At 42.8% G+C, this 22,463-nt stretch overlaps 1 protein-coding gene across 1 annotated transcript; it reads right to left on the bottom strand.

Annotated features, from left to right (window-relative positions):
* Positions 1 to 415: 415 nt before the first annotated feature.
* pou2af2a (POU class 2 homeobox associating factor 2a) lies at positions 416 to 14,151 on the bottom strand. The gene is made up of 5 exons (XM_088299870.1): positions 13,927 to 14,151; positions 13,488 to 13,527; positions 12,727 to 12,753; positions 12,458 to 12,639; positions 416 to 1,808 (listed from the first exon to the last, which is right to left on the bottom strand). Exons 1-5 carry the CDS (start codon positions 14,149 to 14,151, stop codon positions 1,389 to 1,391), a joined length of 894 nt encoding a protein of 297 aa, XP_088155996.1. The 3' UTR covers positions 416 to 1,388.
* Between the last annotated feature and the right edge of the window lie 8,312 nt (positions 14,152 to 22,463).

Raw genomic sequence — 22,463 nt, 5'->3', positions numbered from 1 at the left:
ATGGATAAATTTCTTTTCTGCGGCATTACACGAATTTAATGTACAATACTCTATATTTTCATGCAGGGCGAGCGCTCTCTCTCTTTACTTAGGCGCTGCAATGTCGCCCCGAGGTGGTCAAAAATGAGAACGTCGTCTTCCCTCGAACACATCCTCAGATAGATTTTCTCATATGCCCGTTTTGAATCCTCCCTCCTTTATTCAATAAACCGTCATTTTGAAACTATATTTATGATGCTTTATATTGTAAAGCTCCAGTCGGTCCAAATCACGATTAAAGAACATATATATAAAACGTTGCCTACTTATGAATTGACAGGTGTGTTTTCCCTTATTTGGCTTCAGATTAAATAAGAGCACAAACGACGCTGCTGCCAAAACTTTTGTTGAGATATTTCTCTTTCATTAAACACCATTAAAGAGATATCTATATTTTATTAAACATCACAAAACCCATATAACAAAAATTTTAAGTCACTGTATATTCTACCGAAATCCTAAACGTTTTTCAGTAGAAAAATAATGACTTGTATTGAACTACTGAACATGACTATTATAGATTTGTAGTTTCATGATCACATTCTGTTCTTAGATATGCATCACACATAACTTTACAACACATTTAAATGTCCCAACAAGCCCCCAATCATGAGTTTTCATATTCGGTAAAATCAATCATCATCAAAACAAAACTGCCCGGGCAGTAACATGCAGAAAGTTATGTAAAAAAAAATGACTGATCAGCAGTGACCAAAGTCAGGTGAAGTTGCAGCAGCTCAAGAACAAGCGAAGATACATTAGGGCTCTTGTCTGAGAGAGGAAATAACCATGGTGGACAGTTGTATTAATTATCATATCCAAAGCTGTTCGTCCTCTTTGAATCAGTCCATTTGATTGTTTGAAAGTCACAACTCACGCGATGAGAATGCCAATATAACTATTGTCGTTTCAGGTAGCAACAAATTTTGTCGCACTCCCTCACAGAAGGAGAAATAATTCGTTGACTGTTTATATAGAATCCTATTTCATGCATTCAATGAATGATGTGACGATGCTCATGAATGAATGAAAATACTTACTTTTAGATCTATTTCAAATTAGGGTCCCCTTAATCAGGAACGTTAGAGTTCGTTACACCTTTAACTTTGAATCCTGATTTGAATATCCGCCACAAAAAAAAGTTTTTTTCTTGGAACAATTAGCACATTTTAAGAATTATTGTCAAGTTACAACCACTCCACATTAAGTGGGCCATGTTTGTGGAGACTTGAATTCTTCACTGTAGCCATGTGCTTGTTGAGTTTATCAATATCAACTCAGGTCCATCCACTCATCCCTGTAATCGTTTTCTTCTTAAAAATATTCAAACTCAAACATGTGAGAGCCAGTCAGTAGGCCCTCTTGAGCTCATAAGGTGACCAGGAGCTCACGCTGTCCTCCTTATCCCAGGAAGTGTGAGCCTCCACGTTTAAAGGGAGATTATTGTGACAGTCTGATGCCACCTCTGTTACAATCTTGGACGCCAAGTCGTTGTTCATATAAGAAGGACAAGGGAAGGAGGAGGGCGGAGCCGAGAAGGAGTTGCTGGAGGTTAAGAGGTGGTAGTGCGCATCCTCAAGGGAGTGCAGGGTGTAGGACTGGCTGTTGGAACCTGGGCCCATGGACGAGCCTTGGCTTGGCTGGGAGGGGCTCCCCTGTGGTTCTGGGCTGGGCATTGACGATGGGACGCTGACAGAAGCTAAGCTGTCTTGACAGAGCGCGTCCACCTGAGGAACTGGCTCTGGAACCGACTGCTCCCACGAATCTCTCTGAGGGTGAGAAAAGAAGATTATAGCTACCCTTTCCAAATAAGGTGCAGCAGCCGCTGGCGGGCCCACATTGGCATGGCAGTCAAATTTGGTTTAATTCATTTAATACCGCTTGGTATGGCAAATTGATGTATGGATTCTTAAAGTGTGGTAAAAACTTTCATTCATGTAACACTAGTGGTGCATGAAGGAGTCCCAGAATCGTTCAAAACATGCATTTCTGTGGCAGACTTTTTTTTTTAATTATCTTTTTTCTTTTCCTTAATCCAGGTCGGCGTGGGTCATTGGAGGAGAGTTCGTTTCCCAACCTAGAGGTTGTGGATTCGATCCCCAGCAATTGTGATTATTTCTACGTGTCCTTGAGCACGATAATGAATCCCCAGTTGCTTCTGATGGCATGTCATCAGTCCGTAGATGAGGTAATAGTGTGAAGCTCTTTGAGTACCGTAGGTAGAAAAGCGCAAAACAAGAAACAGCTCATTTACCATAATCCAGTAGAGCACATTTCTTAAGTACAGTTCATTTGGAACTGACTTTGAAGTGCAATACAATTAGCATTTAATCAATTAGCATTTAATCAATTAAAAATGCAATATTATAAATATCTAGCAACATTTAAAGGGAGAAGACGTCAACCCCCCCAAAAAATACTTGCAATAAAATGTTGTATACACCCTTACTTGTCTAAGCATAGCATTCTGATTAAGAGTGTGTTTGTGGAATATGAGTTTAGTGGCAAAATCCACCAGTTTTATCCACCTCAGGGGGCGGCCATTTTGTCACTTCTGTCCACTGAAAAGGAATTCACACTTGCTCATATACCCATAACGCACTACCTCCGCTGCTCATCAAAGCGGAGTTAAACCATGAAGACCCGGTTTATCTGCGTACACAGCAGGGAGAGCTTGATGAACTGCCTGTCTTACCTAGTCTTGTTCAATGTCTTGACACATACATGCAACTGTAACAAGTTGAAATATTAAAGTATGAATAAAAAAAATGTATTATTTGCAATACGATAGGAATTTAAATATTAATTTTGTCTTTTGAATATTTCCATGCTTTTCACACTACTGACGCTGTCGATCTGGGTTCTCCTATAGTTTGTAATAAAAACAATCTGAGATCGATTATTTATGTCTGTATGCACCTAGCAGGCGGCCGTTGGAGACTTTCCTCATTCTAGTAAAGTCTACTGAGGAAACAACACACAACACTGTTGTGATTATTTCACCGTTTCAGGGTGTAACATTTTGGAGGCACCGCTGGGATTGCTGTTCAGATGTCCGGTGTCCACGACCTGTTCGCTGAATTTTGAACAAGCTAAATCCTTCAAACCACAACCCATGCAGATTGCAGGGAAAAATTGTTGCTGCTTAGGAGACCTGGAGACTGGTGGGTCACTTTCCTGTCAACTGAGGCCAATTAGAGATCATCAGAGGAAAAGGATAACCTTCCAGTTCAGTGTCTACTCCTGTCCAGCTAACTGATTTCCTGCACTGTCAGCATGATGGAGCAGCTACAAGAAGAGGTACTGGGAATGTTGCATGTACTGACCAAAGATGATCTCCTGGAAATAAGTGATTTTCTCAACATATCTGGAAATGGGAGACGAAAAACACTTATATCATTGGTCACTCACATTATGAATCATCTTGAAAGAGATTAACTAGAGGAGCTCGAGGATGAAGTCATGTCCCAATTATTGTTATTGAAGGACAAGATTTCACAATTGAAGTGTGACATTGATAATCACGTAGTGCAAACTTCACATGGCCCAGGGATAGGAGCTGAGAGAGAGACAGCAGGACTAAGAACTACAAGCGAGCAACAAAGATCGGAACTCGAGTGGACAGTTAAGGATGTTTTGCACCAGCCCCAAAACACCCCGGGTCCTCAAATGAACATTCCGCCCTTAGCCAACATTCAACCCCAGCTAAGTTCACTCTGGCACAAAGACTTCAAAATTTCAGGTCAAATAGGTGATCCGGGTCAGAGAGATGAACTGACATTCTCCAGTCTTGCCCATCAGATTGAGAATGGACTGAACAGAGGATACTCTGAGATTGAAATAGTTGATGCTGTTATAAGAGCTATATCCCCCGGTTTGCAGCTACGCAGCTACTTGGAGGGAAAAATTACCGTATTTTCCGGGCCATAGGGGGCTCTTTAAAGTCCCTAATCTTGCCCAAAACAAACAAAGCGCCTTGTAAAGGGCGCACCCATTATATGGACGAAGCATCACTCGCGACCATCAACCCTTTTACTCATTGGGCTGTTCGGAGTGCATGTAAGCACACCCTGCTGGTCAAAGTCTGAGTCATATGATTGGCTGAGTCTGAGTGGCTCCCAAGAAACCATTTCTGTAATTGGCTAAGGCTGAATGGCTCCCAAGAAGCCATTGCTATAATCTTTTTGTGTTATTTTTATTTCTTTTGGGTATATTGATGGCATGAGAGATACATGTTTTGTGTTAATCTTATTTCTTTGTTTGCTTGTATGCTGAGTTTTTTTTGGTTTTGATTTGAAACCGTGACTCTAATGAGTGTGGTGACCAGTGAAATCCCTCCCCTGACCTTGTCTAGTAGGCTAATGCTAACCTTTTATTGGTTAGAGTCATTATTATTGACAGTGATACCTATTAGTTTCATGACATCTGTCAATGAAATGGGGTGATGCCTCTGGCAGCGATTCTTTATGGGATTGAGTCCTGGTGAACTGTCATCAGCTGAGCTAGCGGGAACGTGCTAGCGGGAGCAGCCGAGCTAGCGCGAATGTGCTAGCGGGAGCAGCCAGCGGGAGCAGCCGAGCTAGCGCGTGATAGCGCGAGCAGCCGAGCTAGCGCGAGCAGCCGAGCTAGCGCGAACGTGCTAGCGCGAGCAGCCGAGCTAGCGCGGACGTGCTAGCGCGAGCAGCCGAGCTAGCGCCTTGAAATGCATTAAAGACGGAAATAGCACCCTCAACTGGTGTTGCGCCCTTTGAGGCAGTGCGTCGTATGGCCGTAAAAATACGGTAACTTAACCCTCCCCACTCTTAGATGCATTCTGCGTTCTCATTTTCAAGAAAGAAGTGCCACAGAGCTTTACAAGCAGTTAGCTTCCGAAGCGCAAAATATTAGAGAGACTCCTCAAAGCTTCCTAATGCGAGTTTTGGACCTCAGGCAGAAAGTGCTATTTGCATCCCAAGAGTCAGGATCAGGGCTTCAGTGTGATCCAGGGTTAGTTCAGCGTATGTGTCTACACACAGTACTCACTGGCCTCCTGAATGACAGTATCAGGATTGATATGCAGCCCCTCTTGCAAGATACTGAGACTTCAGATGAGCTTTTATTAGAGAGGCTCAATGTGGCATGCGCTAATGGGACGCAAAGGAAAAATAAAAAGAAGTTTAGCACCCCACAGACAGCGACACATGTAAGCTTGGTCCAATCAGAAGACCCACCAGCTGCAAAGTGCCCTGTGAAGGAAGTTAAACCAAAAGTATCTCCTGAAGTGTTAGCAGAATTAGCTGAATTTAAGACAGGTGTTGCATCTCCTCTGGCCCTTAGTACAGAGATAGCCCAGATTAAGGAGACCCTACAACAGCCCATGTTTCAGCCACAGTCCTATGTCTCGCCTTCAGTTAGAGGGCCCATGGCACAACAACAGTATTACCACAGCCAGTCCCCCGCAGCCCCCCAAATGCAGGTCCAACAGGCCCCCCATTGGAACAACAACCGCCATGTTTATGCTCCAAGGAGATGTTTTGCCTGCCAGCAAGCAGGGCCTGATGTACGGTGTACACACTGCTACCGATGCGGAAGTGGAGAACATTTCCAAGCTGGATTTTAAAAAAGAGGCGCCAGACCACCAAGCGGAGCCCCTTTAAACGGTTAGTGGTTACCCCTGAGGGACGAGTGTTAACCATGAACTGCAAAAAGTCCCAAATATGTGCAAATTGTGACAGTGGAGGTTCATTGGAAGAGCTAAAACGATGTTCATCCTGCAAAGAGACATTTTATTGCTCTAAAGTGTGCCAAAGGAAACACTGGGCCAAACATAAGCAAGATTGTACTTACCTAAAATCTGGCAACAACAATGAGAAAAACTCTAACAAAGATAAACGTGACCTCTATTTGCCACCCCTTGTCTCAATGGGTCACCGCCGTAAAGTCACCTCCCTAGTTGGAAGACAGTGTCTTGTGAAATGTTATCTAAATGGTCACCAACTCCAAGCATTATGGGACACAGGCTCCCAGGTGTCAATTATTGATGAAAGATGGAAAGAAAACATTGCGCCAGAAGCAAAACTGAGAGATGTTGCGGGAATTTTAGACTCACCAGAGGATCTGACATTGACTGCAGCAAATGGAACTGGAATGCCTTACCTGGGATGGATTGAGACAACGTTTCATCTAATCTCAGAAGCAGACCAGATAAAAGAACTGACCATCCCAATGCTTGTGACAAGGGGCTGCTCCTTGTCTCATCCCATTACTGGATTCAATGTCATTGAACATATCTTGACACATACTGAAAAGAACAAACAGTATGTCACTGTGAGGAGAGCCTTCCCAAGTCTAAAAAGAAACAAAGTGAGAGCTTTCATACAGGCTGTTAGTGTAGAGCAGGTTGACGAATATGCAGTGAAAACAAAGAAAGATAAAGTTTCCGTACCAAGACACACCTGCATTTCTATCAAGTGTCGAGTGGCTACTCATCCTTTTAAGGAAGACATGACTATGCTTTTCCAGCCTGATGTGAATCCCCAGTGGACAGATGGTCTTGAATTTAATGACACCCTGGTCACTGTCCCAAAAGGTGTTTTCCCAGTCATTACGCTTGGTGTCTCTAACCCCACTGACCATGACATTTGGTTGCCCGGGCGCTCAGTAATTGGCACAGTACAAACCACCATGACTGTATTTCCTGCTGAGATTTTTGAACAAACTGCTACACCAGCTACGGTGAGCCACACCAGCATTCATCGACCATTGAATGCAGGAGATCAGTGGGATCCCCCTGTAGATCTCAGCCACCTGACAGGAGATCAGCAGCAGGTAGTCAGGGAACTGCTGAGGGAAGAGTGTCAATCTTTTTCAAGGTCAGATAATGACATTGGCTGTATTGACAGATTGCAAATAACCATCTCGCTCAAAGATCCTGGGCAAGTCAAACATACATGTCAGTGCCCCGGCCACTGTACCAAGAGATGAAGGATTACCTCCATGACCTGATAGCGCAGGGCTAGGTCAGGAAGTCGAACTCTTCATATTCCTCTCCAGTCGTGTGCGTCAGAAAAAAGGATGGCACCCTACGCTTGTGCATAGACTATAGAGGCCTAAATCAAAAGACGCATCCCGATCGCCAGCCAATCCCCGAGTTCAAGACATCATGGATGGGCTGGGTGGTAACTGCTGGTTCTCTCTCTTTGACCAGGGAAAAGCTTACCATCAAGGATTTATGTCTGACTGCTTTTGTTACCCCATGGGGGCTTTATGAGTGGATTCGCATCCCTTTTGGCCTCATGAATGCCCCAGCAGCATTCCAGCGTTGCATGGAGGACTGTCTGGAAGGACTTCGGGATAACATATGCATCCCTTATTTGGATGACACACTGGTTTTCAGTAAGACCTTTGAAGACCATGTGGCTAACGTGAGACAAGTGCTCAAGCGACTCAGAGAATATGGCATAAAACTCAAACCAAACAAGTGTGAGCTCTTCAAACCCAAGATCCTCTATTTGGGCCGTATAGTCTCTGCAGATGGTAGTAGAGTTGACCCAGCTGACTTTGAAGCTGTTCGATCATTAAAGGACATCAAGCCCCACACTGAGAGAGAATATGTCAAAGATTTCGCTAGAAAAGCTAGTTGTCTGTATGATCTTCTGAAAGCAGACCCCACTAATGCCCAAGAAAAAACAGGCAAAACAAAGAAAGCTAGCCATGTAGTGCCCTCAAATAAGCCAATCATGTGGGCTGACCAGCACCAGCAGGCACTTGAACATCTAATTGATTGTCTGCTTCACCCACCAGTGTTGGGTTTCCCAGATTTCACTCAACCATTCATTCTCCACACCGATGCTTCACATGAAGGTTTGGGTGCAGTTCTGTGTCAAAGACAAGATGGTAAGCTTCGAGTCATTGCCTATGGCTCCCGCACATTAACCGCAGCTGAGAAGAACTATCACTACCATGCAGGCAAGCTGGAGTTTTTAGCATTAAAATGGGCAATCACTGACAAATTTCGTGACTATTTGTTCTATGCTCCAACATTCACTGTATATAGTGACAACAACCCGCTCACATATATCTTGTCTACGGCAAAGCTGAATGCCACCACTTCCAGGTGGGTCGCAGAGTTGGCTGATTTTCACTTCACGATAAAGTACCGGCCAGGGCGAGAAAATGGTGATGCAGATGCTTTGTCAAGGATGCCGTTAAATGTGGAGTCTCTGATGGAGGAATGTTCAGTGGAGCTGCCACCTGATGCCATTATCCAAGCAGTTGAGGTACAAGAAATGTCTTTTTCAACCCTACCTGTCCCACCGATTTGTCTCTCAGTCTCAGTTGCAGATGAGGCAGCAACAGAATCAGTCAGTCCCATACCAAAGGAACACCTAAAGAAAGCACAAGAATCTGACCCATTCATCCGTCCTGTACTACATTTTAAACTGTCCAGTTGTAAACAATTAACTGAGGAGCTAAAGTCACTCGACCCAAAAACAAAATGCCTATTCAGAGAGTGGGCCAAGTTGTTGATAGACAAGGAAGGAATTTTGTACAGAATCACCACAGCTCGAAAACAACTAGTTCTTCCTGAACAATACAAAGGAAAGGTACTGACGGAGCTGCACAATAACATGGGACATCAGGGTGTCGACCGTACCGTATCACTGGTGCGAGACCGCTTCTTCTGGCCATATATGCAGTCTGACATCGAGCATTATGTGACGGGGACGTGTTCCTGTCTCAAACAGAAAAAGTCGTGCTGTGAACCGAAAGCCCCATTGACAGATATTGTGACAACACAGCCTTTTGAAGTGGTGTGTATCGATTTCCTCCATCTTGACCGATGCACAGGAGGATATGAATATATCCTTGTGATTGTAGACCACTTCACACGTTTTGTCCAAGCATACGCCACTACCTCCAAGTCAGGAAGGACTGCTGCGAATTTCATCTTTAATGACTTTGCCCTGAAGTTTGGATTCCCCTCTCGTATCCACCATGATCAAGGGGGGGGGGGGGGGATTTGAAAATCAGTTGTTTGAGCAACTGAAGAAACTCATTGGCATGGCTGGATCCAGGACAACACCCCATCACCCGATGGGAAATGGTCAGGTGGAACACATGAACAGAACATTGTTGCAAATGCTTCGAACGCTGACTGAGACGCAGAAATCAAACTGGAAGGATTCTCTGAACAAGCTTGTGTATGCTTACAACTGTACCCGTTGTGATGTGACAGGCTACTCCCCATTTTACCCCGTATTTGGGAGATCGCCGAGGCTCCCAGTCGACTTGCTCTTTGGACTGTGACGAGGTATGGAGGAGGTATATGCCATTGCAAATGAGAGCGCCCAGAAAGCAACAGAACGGAGTAAAAGTCTGTATAAGGCAACGGCCAGGAGTTCAGCGCTCAACCCTGGGGAACGTGTTTTAATTAAAAACCTGACTCCAAGCGGAGGCCCCGGAAAACTCTGCGATTACTGGGAGAATACAATTCACACAGTGGTGAGACAAATGGGATCCGACCTACCAATCTATGAAGTGAAGCCAGAGAAAGGTAAAGGCCGTTCTAGAATTGTACATCGAAATTTGCTCATGTCCTGTGACTATTTACCTTTTGAGACATAACCAGAAGTATGCCAAGGGAGCAAAAGGATACGGAAAGACAGACATAATTCTGGATCTCCACCTGAAGAATCTGATGATGACAGTGGAGATGAATATGACATTCGTTATGCGCCTGTGCAGGTTCATACGCCAACTCTGCTACACGACAAATGCACTGTCCAAGAAATGGAGTTGGAGCACAGACCAAAGACATTTGAACAAAAGGCTGAGGTTGAAGCCCCCGCTCCCATTCGAGTACAGCCCCAAGGTGACTTTCAAGTGAGAGAGCCGGACACATCTTCAGAGAGCCTACCTGCCAAAGAGACAAGCATGTCAGTTGGACAACCTTCCGATGATCACTTGTCAGATAACCTTCCGTTAATTGGTGTGGATGAACCTGAGGAGTTACCCTACCAGCTGCCACAAAGGGAAAGGCACCCGCCACGACGTATGACCTACAATCAACTTGGTGTTCTTTCCTGCTTCAACATCCTGACATCCCCACCACTTATACCCATTTACCCTGCACAAATACTGCCCCCATAGTTGACACACCTCCAGCACTACTACCTCCAACCTCATTACCTTAAGTCACCCCTTATGTATGGACACCAACAAGCATGAACTTATAAGAGGGACATGTTGAACGGAACTATGGACTGATAGGGACTGTTTTACAAGTTTCGGCCAGTTGACATGAACTGTGAGGATTGGACGCCAATTGTATTTGATCTGTGAACTTTGTCATTTGACACTTGTTTGAGTATCAGCTCAGAGAAGGGGATTTCCGTCGTTAGGTTGAAGAAAAAAAAACAAAAAAAAAAAAAAAACAACTGTATGTAACGTTGACAGGGAGAAAAGTTGTATAGATGTGTTGATGTCAGGATGACATTTATTTTGCGGGGGAGAGTGTAACAAGTTGAAATATTAAAGTATGAATAAAAAATGTATTATTTGTAATACGATAGGAATTTAAATATTAATTTTGTCTTTTGAATATTTCCATGCTTTTCATACTGACGCTGTCGATCTGGGTTCTCCTATAGTTTGTAATAAAAACAATCTGAGATAGATTATTTATGTCTGTATGCACCTAGCAGGCGGCTGTTGGAGACTTTCCTCATTCTAGTAAAGTCTACTGAGCAAACAACACTCAACACTGTTGTGATTATTTCACCCTGTTTCAGGGTGTAACACAACCACACACATACAATCACAAAGAAATACCCCAAACTGTTGACAATTGACAGAAATTCACAGAAGTAGAACCGCTTCAAATCACCGGCACCTGGCAGTAAGGGCCTTATGAGATTTTAACGGAAATACATGACACCTCTCCGTGCATATACAGTAGTCCATTTGGCAAAGCGGGACTGTTGCATTTTATGACTCACGGAAACCTGGCTACACATTCAGAATTCATGCACTGCCGTGCAACTTTACTTGAGGTTAACCGCGGCGCAGGTGAAATTTCATCCCCAGATTACTTTTACCAATAACGTTGCAGACAACAACAACAAAAACTGCCTTATCATGATCCTGAAGATTTGAATCAGGTGTGTTCTGGGACGGAGACATCTAAAACAGACTAGATAGGGGGTCTCGAAGACTGGATTTGGGTACCCCTACATTATCCTTAGGTCAGGTGGGATTGGAATATATTATTATTATAATTATTATTAATAATCATAATCATAATAATGTCTCCCTTTCCACTTACTTTGCCATCAAAGAATGAATACTACTCTATTTTTTTCCAAGTTAAAGCATTTGTATTAATTTAATACGCATCCATCCATTATCTAATGCACTTCTCCTCACGAGGGTCTCCGGGGTGCTGGAGCTTATCCCAGCTGTCTTCGGGCAGTAGGCGGGGTACACCCTGAAAAGGTTGCCAGCCAATCACAGGGCACACAAAGACAAACAACCTTCTACGCTCTCACTCATACTTCGGGGCAATTTAGAGTGTCTAATCAACCTGCCATGCATGCTTTTGGAATGTGGGAGGAAACCGGAATACCCGGAGAAAGGCACAGGGAGTTTAAGTTAATATAAATCAAGCAATTAGGAGGCTAATTTAAAAAAAAAAAAATTTAACTGGAAAAGTCTTTCAAAGAAGTCTTAAATATAATTTCCCATTTCCAAAATGTTTATGTAACCATAAAATTGCACAGAAATGGTCAGTACTGTGCTTTGAGAATAATAAAAAAAAATTTAGAAGAAGTTTCTTGAATAACCCTTAATCGCAGCCCTTCAAATGGAGGGACAATTCCTTTTGAGTGTACAGAGTTGCGCATCTTCCTCATTGTTATGTTCAAGGGCCGGATGATGGCATGTGACCAACATTGACAAAGGCATCCTAATAGAATCCACGGACCAGATCTCTAATACCATTCTCGCTGACCGATGAATTTCATGACATCATCTCTTTCGGGACTATTTTAAACAAATATCATATTTACAGACACTTTCAAGCAAAATCAAAGCTATATTAGCAGCATCAGAAATAATCTGCGCAGCCGTGTTTGATGAATTACATAACGAGTGTTAAATTATGTTATTAAAATGGATATGGTGGTTGCCAGTATCCTAAATAAAAACATTATTTTTGCTGAATTTTTAAAAGGAGTCGTTTAATTTTGAAGTGTTGGGAAATGGAACAACAAATGATGTTCTGAAAGGAAGTCTACTAGTTTGATGTTGCTCTGTTTTTGTCAAACATGGCGCTAGTCGGCTTTCGCGCTTGAACTTGTCAAATACTCACCGTTTTGTTTAATACACAGACACACACACCCACACACCCCCCCACACACACACATGCAAAGATTCTTACCATATATACATGTGATGACTCTCCACTGAAGGGAGGCAAAAGCGATGATAGGGCCGAAGAAGGCAGGAAAGATCCTCCTGAGCCTGAGAAGGTGGTGGTGGTGTTGCGGTATTCACTGAAAGTGTCAGGGTAGTAGGCGTCAATGAGAGAGAAGCTAGATGTCTCACAGCCCATTGGTCTGCCTCCAAACGTGGATGGGTACACATCAGGTGAAAACTGCTTAGTAGATGGACTGAAGTCAGAATCCGATATGAAAGGACGCCTCATACCGTAGTAGCTGGGTAACATATGAGACCCTGTAGGGAAGAGTGGGACAATTTTATGGATTCACTAAAACTCCAAGCTTCCTTGAGACTATGTTTTAATATAGTGCAAACAGCACTCTGAATTCTGATGATAATGCTGTACAGGAATGATATTAATTTACAAATATGTTTGACATTGTGGTTTTCAATGGTGTAGAACATCACTTCACGAGTCAGAAATTTCTCCACCACTTGTTCACCACATGTTCCTGTCTTGGCTGACAATGGGCAAGAGGCGAGGTACACCCTGGAGTGGTTTTCACCTAATCACAGTCACATTTTAGTTCTAGTTATTTTGTTTCATGAGAGGGGTAACGTTGTCACTGTCCTACAATAATGGCTTATGTCCTTTTTTCATTTTTTTTCAGAAAACACAAAAAATAAACAAAATTCTGATTAGAGGCTATTAATAATTTCATGTCAGCAGTATAAATGAATGATCTGTGTAAGGATGTTGCCAATTTTAGCAGAGGTGGCCGACAAGCAGAGATGTTTAAGGCAAAAAAAATATTTTGTCAAAATATGAGTTGGGCCATTATTTTAAGAGGCTAACAATATTAGAAATCACTCTCAGATGAGACACTAATAAAAATTACAATTATAATCACATTTGAAGTTGTACCAATGTTGTGGTGGATGAGTCTATTTGGGCGGCAATTCATTCATTCATTCAGAATCAGAATCACAATTCAAGTTATTTTTTCGGAAAGAGTGGATTTCCTCACCTGACATCTGAACGAAAGAAGGTGAAGTTGAGGAACCATTCTGTTAAGAATAGAAAAAAAGGTCGTGAACAACACTTACTTTTTCTTTTCTCATTTGACAGAAAACATTTGTTGCATATATTTTTTGTACCAAGCAAATGATTCAGAAATTAACACAAACAGAGAAGTTGAATCAAGGTATACAATTATCTCAGACACTCATGAGGAACAAAAGGATATGACAAAAAGATAGTACAGTCACAGCAAAGTGTCAGGCACACTTGTAGCGAGGTGAAGGAGGAGGACCCAAAACGCAGGGAAGCCAGGCAAGGGTAACTTAAAAGGAATTTAATGAGTGAACTTAAGAGGGCAAACCAGGTGCTGGGAGAAACAAACAGACGTGACAAAGTGCAAAATAACGAAAAAGGAACTAAACGCGACTAGGCTGAACAAAACTGACAAGGAAACAGGGACAGTGACAAATCTCTATGAGCGAGCGTGTGAACAAGACCGAGCACGATATCAGGACGCGTCCGTGACTTTCGGGCAAAGGAAGCAATGTCCCGACAACAAGCTGTCGGTCCTGAGCGCTTAAGTAGTGCAGGTGATTATCAGTCAATGTGAGACAGCTGCGTGGCTGAATGAGGAACCCGTGTGTGGCTGGTGGGCGCGTCTCTCCAGCCATGATGACACGAGAAGGGGACAAGCGCTGGAGGAAACGCCCCCACTCAGCTGGGACAACAAAACAAAGACATGACATGACCAAAACGGGACAAACAAAAACCTGACATGACCGAATGGGTCATGACACAAAGTACATACAATTTTTTCTTTTGTAATTTGGAAAAATACAAAGTCCTCAATATGCGACATTGAGGTAGTTGATCAAAAAGGAATTTAGAATTTTTGGAATAAGGCAATAAAAATGTGGGAGAGAAGTAAATGACTGAAAACTCCTTCCTGAGTCTCAAACTGGATGTGAGTATGCCATTACATTTGTTACATTTTTTGTTAGTAGCAGGAGCAGTACTGGTAGTAATAGTAGAGTCGTAGTTGATGGGAAACGTCACAACATCACTGGATAACACCATAATTACTGTACTTGTTCACGTGGAATTCATCCATTGTTGTTGGCGAGTGTGTTCATGTACTTGCGCATTGAGATAACTAAATGAATTCAAACAGGTTATGGTATTTTTGGGGAAAACTATTTGGTCGATTCAACTTGCGTTTAAATATCAGAATCAGAATGCTCTTTATTGTCATTATACTGAGTGTTCAACATCATTGGAGAGCTTCCCCTCTTCAGTGCAGATATGTGATTCAATATATAAAAATATACACAAGGTAAGGATAAAATATGCATAACGTAAATAATGTTCTTTCTAGTGATAGACAAATTATTGGCTCAGCCGATTATCGGGGATGATATTGTGCCCTGCGATTGGCTGGCAACCAGTCAAGGGTGTACCCCACCTACTGCTCGAAGATGGCTGGGATAGGCTACAGCACCCCCCTTGACCCTTTGCGGACAAGTGGTCCATTTGATGGATGTTGCAGGTAAAACACATTGGCCATACTGCACATGCGACAATGACATTGATGGCAAAGAAACTTGTGTTTGAGTTCAGCATGGAAATGTCTCTCCGGAAGAAACATTTTTTCACTCGGTTTGTCCTTGCTTTGATGTACCTCTAAAACCTGCCAGAGGGAAACAGCTCAAAGAGCAGTGAACATGGGTGTGTCCAGTTCTTCATGATATTTTGTGCTCTGCGGAGGCACCTGGTGGTGTAAATGTCCAACAGGAAGGGGAGAGACCAGTGAATAATCCTCTGCGCTGCTTTGACTGTCATCTGAAGCCTCACTCTGCCTCAGAACAGTTGCAGTACCAGGTCGAGGCACAGTATGTCAGCAGGCTGGTAAAAGGCCAGCAGAAGCTTCCTCTCCAGGTGTAGTATAGACACTGCTGGGCCTTCTGTATCACTGCTGTGATGTTGTGGCTCCAGGAGAAGTCATCGAAGATGAACTCCCAGGAACCTGAAAGAGTGAACCTTCTCTACACATAGATTGGGCGGTTGGGTCTCACTCCTCCTGAAATTGATGATGATCTCCTTTGTTGTTGCCATGTTCAGTTGCAGGTTATTGTCCTTACACTAAGTTGTTAGTCTCTGAACCTCCCCTATGCAAACTGTCTTGTCTCTTTTTGAGATCAGACCGACCACTGTGGTATCATCAGCAAATTTGACAATGGTGTTGTTTCCATAGGCCAGAATGCAGTTGTCGATGTAGAGGCACTACAAGAGAGGGCTTAGCATGCAGCCGTGAGGTGAGCCGGTGCTCAGTGTTCAGCACAACATGCTGAACAGTGTTGAATCATTGTTGATGGTGTCCTCAGTGGATCTTTTTGCCCAGTATGTGAACTAATAGGGGTCCAGTGTGGGAGGGAGACAGTCTTTGATGTGCGGAAGAACCAATCACTCAAAACACTTCATAATTATTGGTTTGAGGGCAGCAGGACAGTAGTCATTGAGATTGAATGTGATGACTTTTTGGGGACTGAGATGATAGTGGAGGGTTTCGGACAGCAGGTAAGAACTGCTTAGGCCCGGGAGAGGTTGAAGATCATGCAGAAAACATGTGACAGCTGGTGGGAACACACTCTCAGCACCTTCTCGAGGCCAGCCTTCTTATGGTTCACTGCCATGAGTGAGTGAAGGGCTGTTTGGGCCAGGAGGGGCAGTTGAGGTGAGTCAAAACGGGCAAAGAAGCAGTTCAGCTCCTCCGCCAGCGATTCACTCAGGTCTCCTGATCACAGCCTCTGTAGTTGCTGACGCTCTGGCGACCCTGCCACAACTCACATGGTCTGTTCCTGACGGGTTAGGATTCTAACCTCCTCTTATGGTCCACTTTGGTTCGCTTAATATTTTTTTTTCAGGTCAGCATGAGCCTCACTGCACAGAGCTCTGTCGCCTGACCTGAATTTAGTGTCACGGACCTTGAGGAGTGAGCGGACCTGGCTGAACATCCAGGGTTTTTCGTTTGGGAATTGGTCTTGTCCACGGACACAGTTCCCATGCAGAACTTGACGAACTCCAATACAATCTCTGCGTAAGCTTCTAGGTCCGATGCTCAAAGATCCCAGTCTCTTCTGTTGGCTGCAGTCCTTTAGTTCACCCAGCGCGATCTCAGGCCTAATTGTAACACTTTATGGGGGGCCTGGATCTGCGTCTTAGAGGGGGGAGGCTGGGTGTTTGCAGGGGTGAGCAGCATGGAGAGGTGGTCTGACTGGCCAAGGAGGGTCATGGCACTGTAGCCATGCTTAGTGTTCGAGTGCAATTAACATGCTGGTGGAACTTTTTAAATTGGTCTTGTTCAAGTCTCCTGTTACTAGATTAACGGCATCAAGGTGGGCCCGCTGTTGTTTATCAATGACGTTCGCTTGTGGAACGAGTGCCATGCTGATGTTAGCATCGACTGTAAAAAACAGTGACTATTACTACTCTTAGCTCTCTCTGGAGAAAATAAGTCTGACCTTTAACAGTTGTACTCAAGGTGAAGGGAGCGGTGCTTTGCTATGATCAAGCTGTTGTTGGACCGGTCGTCATGCACGTAAATACAGACCCTCCCGATCGCAGCGGTGTCGAAAGTGTCCGGCTTGCTGTATCGGGGATACTCGAGTTTCCATGAAAATAAGCACACAGCTGTCCTGAACATAGCAGTTGACCGAAAGTTGTTATTGCAGGCTGTCCATTTATGGATTACGGATCTGGCGTTGCTGAGTTACAGGCTCGTTTGCTTGGGTGAATGGTTTTAACCTACAGTTCCACTTCTGCTTCCTCTCCCTTTGCCACCTGCGTCGCCTCCTAGACCCGACAATCAACGGTGAGCTAGCAGTCTTGCTGGTTCGACAGGGATGTTGTGGTTGTAGCAAAAGTCTCTCTAAATGGATATTTTGTAATGATAATTGATGTCCAAAATGTCTTGACAGGTATATTTATGTTCAGCCAAAGGGGATGTAAACAAAAACAACAGACATAAATCAAAAGAAAAAAAGAGCATTGAAAGGACAGATCCATGAGCCGCAGCACATGTGTGTGAGCGGCGCCATTTTAGCCATATCAATATATAATCATCTCTCTTACTCTCGTGTGTGTGTTATATTTGTCAGTTTTAATTGAGCCGCATGTGGGGCAAGGCAAAGACAAGAGATAAGCACTTGTGTTTGCATATTGCCAACATGAAAGAGTTGATAATATTAAGCCCATGTAGGCTTGGAGGCAAGCAAATTTTGAGGACAGAATTTGAATGTGATTTGCCAATGCTAAGACTTCCTCTTATGGCTCAGGTACGGCTCAGTGGATCTCTGAAGGCTGTGTAGGGAAATCAGCGTGTTTAAGTTCAGACAGTGTGTGGCTGTCTGGTTACGTGCCAGATATTCCATATATTGTATAACAAACACAAACAATACTGTCTTAAAAAGCATATTTATAATAATAATAATGCATCAGATTGATAAAATGGCAATATTCCCATATCATAGAATTATTTTGGTTTAAATTGCATCCTTGATTATGCTCATTTTGCTTTTATGGCGTGTTCAGAACGAGTACATCCAATAGCTCCATCTATAGTCCGTCTTCTTTCCGAACACGAAACAAAATCAGTGTTTGTTCTGCACTCTCAGTGGCCTTTTATTCTCAAGGGTAACGGATGGCATAAACTGACATAAAGGCAAGGATGGCTTTAGTGCCTTTGTGTCTCTGTGTTACCCTTTGTAAACATAAAAGTAAACATTGCAATGAAAAGGCACTGAACTGGAAACCAAATAGCCTCACAAATGAACATAGCATATGTTGACTAGCTCTAGTATTTGACGTCACAAAAAGGATGCAATATATTAAGAAAACATAACCACATTGTTTTAAAGCTCCAGTTAAATGCCTACAGCCATTTGTATAAGTCATAGAATGAAAGATGATATACAAGCAGTGGCAAAATAAATGGATAGACCATACATGTAACCAACAGAGCAGTGTTGGTTGCATGCAAGATAATCTGTACAAACAGAAATGATCAGATGTAGGCACCTCACCTATTTACTACTGTGAATTTTCTTTTCCATATTCCTATGAAACAAACTGTTGTCTTTTTAGGATTCTCTCAGCTTTCATAGTTTCATATCCAGCAATACTTCAATCTATTACAAGACTTGAAATTATTTTTTAACACAATTTTGCTAATCAATGACTTCATTTGAGGAACAAAGGACACATTTTGAGGACCATTTTTTTCACGGTTAATCTCAGGGACCTGAAGCAATGTTTTTTTTAAACAATAAAAGTACAACAATAAAATGTTGAATGTAAGGCAGCAGCTTTAGAATGTTTCAGTCTTCAGATATCCCAGTGAAAATTATACAGAGTAATCCTGTATTCCACAAAAACGATCATTTTACTGAATACGTCTCATTTTATAGCAAACAATCAAATGGTTTCCTTTTTTTACATAATCAACCAATTTTATATATTAAATCCACACTGAATAGCAGTGAGCTATATTTTATTGTCTAGAAACATTTTCAGTTTTACAGTTTCAAACAAATATTAACGTAAACATTTCTTGAATCAACGACATAAGGCAGTAAATCAAAAAGCTTTTAACAGCATCTGCGAAACTTTACTTGAGCAGTTAACATTTTAGCATGCAATATATGACAGTAGTAGGTTGTGCCTTAACCATGTATTTATGAGATTGGACCAGCTAACTAAGAATAAGACAAATATTCAGTAATACAAATTCTGGAAGAGCAAAAGGCCCTAAAACGAAGGCACCTTGTAACAAAACCGATTAATCTTCTCCTCAATTTCAGCCCAAGTGTTACTTGTTAGATGACAACCCCTCAAGGAGGAGTTTCATTACTTTATGTAGCACAATAAATGGGAGAACTTTCTCAAATTTAACCCTCTTAGTTGGTCAGAATCATGTATAAGAATTCATTTGTAGTAAACGTTAGTCAGCAAAAGCCTGAGCGGCAAAGGTTTGCAAGAGTTTGCAAACATAATGAATGTTGATTTTTTCTTTTTATATCAGGGTTAGGTCAAGGTCACAGTCGGTCACAAAGATGTTCGCCAGATGTTCACTGCAGTTTTAAGAATCGCAAACTGTTTTGGATTTTTCAATCAAATTTGAGTATGTTCAAATTTTGATGCTCAGTGGCTAACATAGCCTCACTCTTGTTAGCTCGTGCCACGGTAATATGCTTCAGTTTGGCGCAAAGACAGGCTTACACATGAGACGGGCTCCCTTCCCTGATTGGTTATGAGGGATATATAAACCACACTCAACGCCTACAAGTTTTGCGTTGAGGGTCTGAGAGGATTTCGGGCCTTGCAATTATGAGTGACATACATCACTCTTTCAGCAACATTATTCTCTTATTGTACTTTGTTTATCAAAACAAAAATAACAACGATCAGCTTGTGGTCAAAACAAAATGAAGAGTTGTTTTTAAATACGGCTGTTAGCTAATGGCTAGAGACTTCTGTCTTGTAACTGCAAAAGCCCTGCAACGATCGACTGCGGAGTATTCCTGCCACTGCTGGCTTTAAACAGATGTATTTTCCCAGCTCAGATATGTAGAAGAAATTTGTTCGACGGAGTAGCACCCATTGTATTTTTCAGCGGAGCATGGTTTCACACCTTTAGCAGAAACAACCACAGCGTTGAGAGGAGAGACGACGGGCCCGATTTTCAAGCTCAGCGCCCGTCTTGTGCAAAGCGCAGTCCACTGCGCACATGGGTGTTGCTTTCTTTCTTTTGTTATTTTCCTAGACATCACACCGGTCGAAATCAACTTCAGGGGTATCCCCACATTTACATTAAAATTAGGGCAGTCTAAGCGCAAGCAGGACTTGATAATGCCGAAGCAGATATAGACTCGATCGGGTCTGTGCATGACATTGGCGCACTCAAAGTACATTTATACCGGTAAACTACAAGATCTCCCCTTGAGGATGATGTAGTCAGTCGCACATGTGACATGGGCAATTGGAAGCTAGTCTGGCAAGCCACACCCATTAAGAAAGTGCGTTTGGAGACAAAGCTCTTTATCGCAGCTCAACCTTGTTTCAAAATTAACCACTCTGGCGTCATTAATTTTCAAAATGGCACATGGGAGAGACAACAGTTTGTTTCATTCGGCATTAAACTCAGTTTTGAATTACCAGAAACACAAAACATTGAAACCACAGCGCCTGATGCCACTGCAAGCATTTATTTCAAAAGAAGATAAAGGCGAGGTTTTATCAGCATTGCATCTGCTCTTTGATGATTGTTTCCTTCGAACTGTCTGTTTGCTCAGGTCTGTTGCGCCTCAGAAATGCGCTTGATGCCACTACCCACCAGACCAACGATTGAGTCTTGAGTTACAGGCTAATTGGAAGTCACCTTGCACCCACGACCATACATTCGTCTGTGACCTAAACCCCACCTCACACAATAGCTGTGGCGCGAAGTTAATGGGGTGATACTGAAATATTTTAAAGATGCAAATGATTATAATTGGTTCAATGAATTGATTTCTACAATGAGCGCACAATCTGTCTCCCTGTCCCTCGATCAAATACATGAAAATCACATTACACCACTTGTGCTAGCATTTATATCTACTTTTAGTTACTCGAAAATGTTTTCCCATTTTTCCTCACCAAATTGGCAGGTGCACCTGAGTGTAATAGAAAATGCCGTCAGTCTGCAGCAACGCCCAACAACCAAATTCACCAACACACTAAACTAGACTTTACCCGGCCACGAAAATCGATATACGTCCGTTTTTACCCCATGCTCAGTTTTGTGACGAAATTATCAGATGCATCTAGGGTGCGAGTGCTCCATGGGTCAGAACGCCCAATGATGCTTGTGCGGTCAAAAAACACGCTAGACTAGACTTTCCCAGGCACCAAAATAAAGATGCACCCATTTTAAAATAGAGCGCACAGGCACCTCCTTACAATAAATAGGGCCCAATAAATTATTTTTTTTGGCAGGGTTGTTAACGGTGATGTGTCAAATAAAGAGGACATTTAATTTCACTTTACAGGGACAATAGCGTAATAAAACTGTAATACCACAGCATTAATATTTGTGTCCCACCCTTAGTTTACAGTTGACAGTTATATTTTGTTTCTGCCTTTGATGAATTTCAGAGGTGTGTTTTAGGACTTTATCTTAAGCATAGATTCAACCTTGTTCCCTCTGAGATACGGCTAAATGTTTTTGTGTCATGCTCATCCAACCATTTCCCACTGCTAATTTGGTTTAGGGTCACAGGTGGATCGGAGCCCATCACACCTATTGCACAATAGGTGGGGTACAACCTGAACCAAGCTATTCATACTATATCTACTTCTTTTGGCAATTTATAGTCTTGAGTTAACCCATTCTTCATTTTGAAATGTGGGAAGAAACTGACCCCCCAATACAACTCAACAGAATATTGTAGATTTGGTCTGAGAATGTTTGACTGCGAGGCAGTCATCCAAACCACATCCCCAACCGTGCTGCCCTTCCCCAGTTGAGTCTCACATATACGTAAATAAAAGGCATATTCAATCAGCGATTGTCTGACTCCAACATAAAAGCAAACACTGTCCTGCAACAACATTCTGTCAGGTGGTTTGGATGAAAAAAACTGTCTTGCTTGTGCATGTCGATGTCTAAAGCTAAGCCTGACTGCAAGTATGAGTGTTGTTGTGTTTGTAAGGCAACAATAGAGAGGTTGTCTGTGGCCTGTGCAAGGCCGGGGACAATACAGGCCTGCAGGTGTGTATGGCTCAAACTTTGCATAGGCAGCCTCCATCACGAGCTTTTCACTGTCTCTGTATGGTACCCATCCACCCGTTCCCTCCTCCATCCCACCGAAGGTTTTTGGAACGCACGGCCATCGCTATTGCTAGTATTGAATTAGTGCTCTTTTGTTATCCTCTCAGCACCGTGCTT

Source organism: Idiotropiscis lumnitzeri, chromosome 7, assembly GCF_059441095.1.
Source record: "Idiotropiscis lumnitzeri isolate Australia: NSW breed Sydney's pygmy pipehorse chromosome 7, RoL_Ilum_1.0, whole genome shotgun sequence".
In the NCBI taxonomy this organism is placed as follows: domain Eukaryota; kingdom Metazoa; phylum Chordata; class Actinopteri; order Syngnathiformes; family Syngnathidae; genus Idiotropiscis; species Idiotropiscis lumnitzeri.
Note: the sequence above shows the minus strand (reverse complement) of the source record. Positions and strands in the feature narration are given on the sequence as shown.